The following is a 7,670-nucleotide window of genomic DNA, read 5'->3' on the forward strand; positions in this document are numbered from 1 at the left end:
TTTGGCATTTTGCCTTTACCTTTTTCAGTAAATATTTGTCATGAACATCAGTGTAATCTCCTAGTAGCTTTTATTCATGGTAGTAATTCAGAACGTAATGCTTAGTGATTTGCTGATACCAGCCAACACATTCCAACATGTTAATAAGTGGAGTACTGACACTTCAGCTGCTGCACAGGCTCACGACAGTCACATAATGGAGCTGTCCAGCCTGACTCACATGCTTAGTATAAAGGAGTTTTTCCCACCTACTGAAACAAACTTATTAATTTGACAATGAAACAAGTTAAATACAGTTCTCATGTAGGAGTCTTTTTATACATTATCATTGTCCATAGAACATCATAGTATTTTTTATTTCCACTACAGATGTCTTGAAATTAACAGACAAACAAAGCTCTGTACAACAGCAACATTATTTAATAAATCGCTTTTTACGATTTATTAACAGGTTACGGATTTAATAAGTGGATTTTTATTAAGAGTGTGTTACTGCAGCAGAGCCAGATCTTAAGTTTATTTACAGGGTAATGGGGAAAAGGTATTAGACATGTCAAGTTTTAACTGCCTGCAAGTCAGCTCATACTTTAAAAAAAAAAAAAAAAAAAAGATATGGCCTAACGCACTCTAATATATGATTCCAAATAGTCATCCTGCAACACTTGTGGTGTTTTTAATTGTGCTGCTCCAAAGCCCGAGCTGCTCACTGTCCTGGGTCCGAGTCTGAATCGCTGTAGTCTGCTACTAGAGACCTCCCACTGCTGTCCCCTACAACCTCACGCAGGGCCACGAAGGTGTCTTCTGTCCCTCTCCCGTCTGCGTTAGGTGTGTGTGTGTCTGACGTGCTTCCTTGTGCATGCATGTGCAGTCTCTCCACAGAGGGCCGTGCCACGGGAGTGTCTGCGTGTAGGTCAGTGCTTTGTATGCACGTGGTCTCCGAGTCTGCTCTGTCCGGGCTCGAAAGGGAGCGGGGGCGTGATCTGGGGGAGGTGGCGGTAGTGGGCGGGGTTGAGCTGGGGGTGTTGGGTGCCGAGCTACCCCCCTCCGACTTCCTGCGCACTAGGCTAAGTGAACAGGACGGGGTAGAACTGAGTGCCTTTGCTGCAGCAACGTCTCTTCCCCGCTGACCAAGTCGCTGCAGTAGGCTCCCCATGGCGCCCCCTGACGGACTGGAGGAGGTGCCGAACCAGGAGCGCGATGAGATCTGTTGCCTCTTCGTCTGCTGCCTGTCATCATATGCTGAGACACGAGAACGATGAGAGAGAACCACAGAAATGGGATCAGAGAAACAAGTAAAGGAAGAGACTTCAGTGCAAGTGTCTCTCCAAATAATCAAAAAGGATGTTTCCCCAGTTCTCCCACACTGGAAGCATCAACAAAAATGACAGAAGACACAAAGACAGAATAAAAGGCAGCTCAGTGTTCCTCACAGTCAGGGCTCTGGAAGGTAAGCAGAGAGGCAAGCTTCTTGTCCTCCTCCTTCTCCGGTAAAAGAGGGATAGACAGACCCATCCTCTTACGCACAGCATCGTCTTTCTCCTCCTCCTCAGATATCACTTTCTTCTCCTCCTGTGTGTACAGACAGCGCATAGAAATACTGTATAGTTTACAGAGCTAAATGTCTTGGTCAATAACTTAAAATCATCAGAGTTCCATGAGGAGTGCAATCCCTATTATGGCAGCTGTAATGTTAATGCAGGGGATAGACAGACATGTTGCAGAAAAATTAAAAGTGAAAGCAGAAAAGTGTGGCAGGGACAAAGGACCATGGCACCAGTCTGCAGTAGTCAATGCAGATTCCCTGAACATACCCTAAACTTCCTACGTAGGGCACTGTTGAGCTGAAAATCATCCTTCCATCCAGACTGGTGCTCCTGCAGCTCAGAAAGTGAGGGAATAGCTGCACGTAGCTTCTCTTTGTCTTTTCCACCATGATCCAGCTTATACATCGCATCCGTTTCAAGCTTCTCCTTCTCACTGCGCTCTGGGTGACACCAGCAAATAAAGACACAGAGAGAGCATGGGCATGAACAAACATATGGACAACAGCATCAGTCACTACAGTAGAATTAAAAAGGTGTGTGTGTGTGTGCACGCGCGCTTTACCAGTGGTGAGAATCTGTTCATTTTCAGCCATATCCCATCTCTCCTCTTTCCGTGTGGCTCCGCTCACGATGACGTAATCACAGGTGGCCGGGTCGGTCTGCATCTCTATGTAGTTCACACACAGGTGGCACTTCATTCTAAACCTTGGGTTTTCAAAACACACAGCAAAGTCATGTTTAAATTATTCCGACAAGTTAATATATAAAAATAATACTGTAAACGTATGTATGTAAATGCATAATACTTAGGGGTTCATTATAATTTCTGTGAAATATATTTGTACTTCTGATGTTAAGGTTCTCATAGGCTTTGAGCCCACATGTTAAACAACTGCATTTCAAATGACAAACTAACTGTAAATGAGTGTCATTCATGAATCACACATAACTCTAAGGCTATTGGTAGCTCACATAAGATTAATGGGAAATGATGATATATCCCCACTATATCTTCCCAAGCAGAACAACTATTTGAACACTAGAAAATGACCATAATCTGCTATGTTTTGCAGTATCCAGAGATCACATAGCTACACTTTTCACTCTGCTGCTCCCGTAACATGATGTGAACCTGTAACTGGTATCATGTGGCCAGAGCGTTAGGTACCTGTTTATTGGCATAGTGTGATAACTACCTGTATATTGGTGTAGTGTAACAATTACCTGTATACTGGTGTAGTGTAACAATTACCTGTATATTGGTGTAGTGTAATAATTCCCCACTTTCTTCTTTTCTGCATTATATCGAACCCCTGAAAAGCCAAGCAATAGTCTTGGTACAAGATGCACAATGTCATGAATTTAGATAAGTCAAGAGTCTTAGCAAGCTGTTCCACAACCCCTTGTCCATGAATAAGCCCGCTGGATGCTTACCCATGCCAATGTGATTCTTACAGCCATCACACCAGATATTATAGGGCATCTCAAACCTGCAGGCACCAGACACAAGAGTTTGACAAGCTCAAATGAGAGGGGACAAGACATTTTGAGTGATGGGTTTAATGTGACAGAGACAAAACGTGTGTGTGTGTGTGTGTGTGTGTGTGTGTGTGTGTGTGTGTGTACTACCTAATGATAAGGATGCCCTGCGAGAGTTTCCTGGCTCTCTCCCGCAGCGGATGAGTGTTCCAGTAACCGTTGATAGAGCCATGCTGTAGATTGAGACAGACACAGAATTACAAAATACCTGCTAGCTGTTCTCGTACGTTTTTTAATTCGTGTACTGATTGAGCTAAAACGAAGTATTCATGTCTTACTTTAGCGGGGTCAAAATCTGGAGGGTAATACTTGTTGACTCCTTTTCTCTCCCCCTAAGGAAGTCACAGCCATTAAAAAAGCAAATGTTGTTTACTTGATCTATGACAATATTAGTTATACATTATAGCTACAATAGTGGTAAAGGTCACAAACCATGTTGCCGGTTAAAGTTCAGCTGTCTCTCAGAAAGGGGACGGGACGATGCGCACCTTAAGCAATTTTAGGACAGAAAAAAATTAGAGAAGGTTGTAGCTAGCTAGCGTTAGGTTAGGTAAGGCGTTGATATTGATAAGTTAGCTACTCTAGCGCTGTTAAGAGACAATTAGCTAGCTAACGCTACATTTTAAGCTGCTGTTATTCACTAAGTGAATATAACAAACAACTAGGTCGTTTCTTCACTTGCTAGCCGGCTAGCTGGCTAACAAACATGAAGCTAGCATCACACTAGCTGCACTACTGGCTTGGTACTTTTGCCAGAGCTTTGACATTAGGACTTCTTTGCGTCCACTTGCACATTAATATGTGGCCACATACTATGGCACTTCAAAAACGTGACAAACATGTTATGTTAACGTTTATCTGGCTAATACTCACCAAATTGTGAATCCCGAAGAACAAACTCGTCTATGCCAACTATACCTAGCTAGCTAACTAACTAGGTTACGTTTGCATTTCTTCGCGACTTTAGGTATTGAAGCAATACTGTCCCAACATTACCACATCGCCTCCTAGTGAACGGAGTATTATCTTAAATACTACATAGGGGAACTAACTGCCCCACAGAGGCACCCAACTGCAGCCCTGCAGAGACAAGGACGTACGTCTTCGGGATGATATGGTTTTGTTTAGATCAGAATGCTGTGCTCACAGGCCTCTAACTTTAAAATTGTCTCCCTTAACAGAGCAAGCAGGGTCAGTGTAAAGGAAACCCTCTGGGAATCAGTGTTTGGCACAGACCTAGACTGAAAATATCCCCCTATTATTTATCTGGTACATATTTACTTAAAATAGCTGTGGATACTCTACCAACTGAGATATTACAGTGTGAGCCATGACATTGGAATTTTCCTTCTGCCCATCGCTCTCAGATGGGATATGTCTGCCAGGTGGTCAGACAAGAAGCATGGATGACTGAAGCCTTTTCTGTTTTCTGGAAAATTCAGGTGCATTAAGTGCCTTCCTTCTGATCACATGTAAATTAGGCTACTGTGACCACTAAAAGAACAGATGCGGATGTGACAAATTGCTCTTTATCAATTAAGAATCCACTCTATAGAGTACACTCACATTAAGTCCTTCACTTACCGGAGTTGTGATTATTCCTGTAGCATGGCAATAATCATATTTCAATCATTCTGGAAGCTGTGGTGTAAACCACAATCCATTGAGACATAACTGTAATATTCCAGTTTCAAATCCCTTTTTTGGAACATTGCATTGAATCAAGTGTGTAAGCAATGTAGGTGTCTAGTAATGAACAGTAACCCCCTTCAGTCAGAGATCCAATAACAGCTCATTTTCAAACTCATTTTTTGATGGTTCTTTTGTTCTTTAAAAGTATGATATAAGGGCATGTTATGTGTGTAAAATATGTGTAAAAGAATTCCTATGACATACTTTAAAAGGGTTTCCTTGCAGGACAAAACCAGAAGAAACGTTCTTTTTTTCTTTTTCTTTTTTTTTTGTAAAAGGGGCAGTGCTACAGTGGCGACTAATAGAGTAACACAGAATATAAGCTTTAAATAAAGAGATAGAAGCTATCAACAGATATCAACAGTGTTTTAGGATGAAATGATGATGGAGTAACGAGAGATGTAGCAAAGGGACAGAGTGATGGGGAGAGAGGAACAGTAGTTTTATGTAGAGGGAACCATTAGTATATCCAGAACAGATCCTCTTCACTTTTTCAAATGTCCATCTGAGCCATTGGACACGATTGAGGTGGGATGGGTTGATGGAGACAATGAGACAGAGGAGGAGAGTGAAGTGGGATGGGTTGATGGAGACAGTGAGACAGACGTGGAATATGCGTGGCGGTGGAGGAGGTCGGCCGCTGTCCTCGGCCTCAGGTGTGCCGGCTCGGATTTACGGCGTAAACACCAGCCGCACAGCGAGTTTGGGATTCCACACTAATTCTCTCAAAATGCTTCCCACAAAGGCCCCTGCATTCCCGGCCAGAGCAGACAAGCCCTATATGGGCCAAAGAAAAAAGGCCTGCACCATCCGGAATGCTCCGGTGACCTTGCCGAACACCTGAGCCCCAGTGCCGCGACCGTAAACATGCACACACCTCTCTGTAGGACAGGGTTCAGCAGAGCCTGTGCTGAAGATCCCCAGCAGTCTGCTGTTTAGTGATTAACCCACCTGGCTCAACCGATCAGGTCTTCCATTGGCTGGATCAAGTGTGTCTGTAGAGGAAACCTGAACCAGGCTGTAACAGGGTCTTCATCAAGGACAGCAAAAGGCAAACTCTACTGTACTATATATATTACCTGTACTATTCTTGTATATTTTGTTTAATACTCTAGATACTCTACTCTTCAACTTCCATTAATTTTGTAAATGCGCTACTCTCTTGGTGGCCAGTCTTCTGACTGTCAGTTGGGTCCCATTTATTATTCCTATCAAAATGTAACACTGATCATACAGTAATTATGAACACCAAGAACAAGTCAAATGAAGGATATCACCGAATGGTGAACACAGTCAGAAGGACAGCAGTAAGCTTTGTAAATTGTAAAGACAATGAAACAAACCAAACAAACCCTAGAAAACAATAGGCAGAAAACCAATAAAGAACTGGCTTAGCAAAGGCACTGTTGAGACTAAAATAGTAGTCCTCAATAAGAAGCACGTACAGTTAATAGCTTGAGTGGAGTCAGGGTGCTGACTGGTCTGAGACTGGGCAGAGCCAGAAGGATATCCTGAAAATCTCGCATGGACATTCCTATGCAGGAGCCACCATGACAGTAGATAAGACTAAGGGCATCCACCTTATTTTTTCTTAAAGGAAGTGAGCAGCTATTTTCTTTTTATTCAGTTCTCTAAGATAACCCTTATATATTATATATGTATCTCATATTTTAGGCTTGAAGCCATCACAGAGCAAGCAAATCCTACCTAAACACATACATAAAACAACATTTAAAACAACACACTTTACAGAGTGTCAACAACCAAGTTATGAGTGTGATAGGTTCCAGAGACTTAGTGCTGATTAGGGCGCAGTTCTGACCCTATTGGAGTGCTCCTTAGTCTGAGCAAGTTGCGCATACAGCATTCTAACAACTGCACATGGATGCTCATCTGTTGCATGGTCATGAGGTAAAGTCACCATTCCTTTGAGCCAGAGGATTATTTATCATAAGAAGAAACATATAACCAACCCAGATACATTCATTTGGAATACTTGGGCAAATCTAAGGATAGTGTCTTGTAAACTAGTTATGGCTTTAGTAGAGGGGAGTCAAACTGGTTTTCCAGGCTCTTACATGTTTGATGTCTTGGTAATTAGCTGCTGAGTTGGATGTGAAAACACTGAACTCTGCAGTGGGCGAACACCAAGACCCTACTGAAGGAGAATGTGACAGGCCCAACACTACAGACGCTGGGCACGTGCTGCGAAGGTCCTGCAGTGGTCAGCTCACAGTGTGACTGTGGATCAGACAACAGCTTCTCTTGCACAGCTCAGCACGGTGCTGATCCAAACCATAGAGAACGTTTATTCTCCCTAATGTCAGGGATCCAGGAGCATGAAAACCTCCATGCCGCAGCACATGTATACACAGATAGGTATAGAGGGAGTCAAAATTGCAGTGAAGTACACAAGGTTTCCAGAGATGAGGGATGAGAGGAAAGACAGCGAGCAGAGTGCACAGAGTGGAGAGGAAAGAGAAATGCAATAGCCATTCATCTTTCTAAATCCAGCCATAAAGGGGGCATTCCTTCCGTGAGTTTCTGCAAGGAGCAAGTAAGGAGGAATACAGTGGAAGATCCCTCCGGAATGTCCTTACTCAGACACTATGGAATCAGACCCTGTCTGAGCCTAGAATGGCAGGAATCTCGTATTAGTGTCACACAATGGAAAAACCACTCTCACCTACACTCAATAAAACATGCGCTTAACACACTAGGGAGGAGAGAGCTTACTGCACAGCAGACACATTAGAAGGTCTGGCTGGAGTTCTGTTTCTTATCTGAGTGTACACCACAGGAATCAGACCCAGGCTTTGTTTCCTACACACACACACACACACACACACACACACACACACACACACACACACACACACACACACACACACACAC

The 7,670-nt window shown here is 43.2% G+C and overlaps 1 protein-coding gene across 1 annotated transcript; it reads right to left on the minus strand.

Annotated features, from left to right (window-relative positions):
• Nucleotides 1–51: 51 nt before the first annotated feature.
• ccdc130 (coiled-coil domain containing 130) lies at nt 52–4,212 on the minus strand. Its single transcript, XM_027016626.2, has 10 exons — nt 3,957–4,212; nt 3,516–3,571; nt 3,362–3,415; nt 3,174–3,256; nt 2,979–3,034; nt 2,797–2,857; nt 2,107–2,249; nt 1,812–1,984; nt 1,431–1,569; nt 52–1,239 (listed from the first exon to the last, which is right to left on the minus strand). Exons 2-10 carry the CDS (start codon nt 3,516–3,518, stop codon nt 704–706), a joined length of 1,248 nt encoding a protein of 415 aa, XP_026872427.1. The 5' UTR covers nt 3,519–3,571; nt 3,957–4,212; the 3' UTR covers nt 52–703.
• Nucleotides 4,213–7,670: the final 3,458 nt, after the last annotated feature.

Source organism: Electrophorus electricus, chromosome 21 (genome assembly GCF_013358815.1).
Source record: "Electrophorus electricus isolate fEleEle1 chromosome 21, fEleEle1.pri, whole genome shotgun sequence".
Taxonomy (NCBI): domain Eukaryota; kingdom Metazoa; phylum Chordata; class Actinopteri; order Gymnotiformes; family Gymnotidae; genus Electrophorus; species Electrophorus electricus.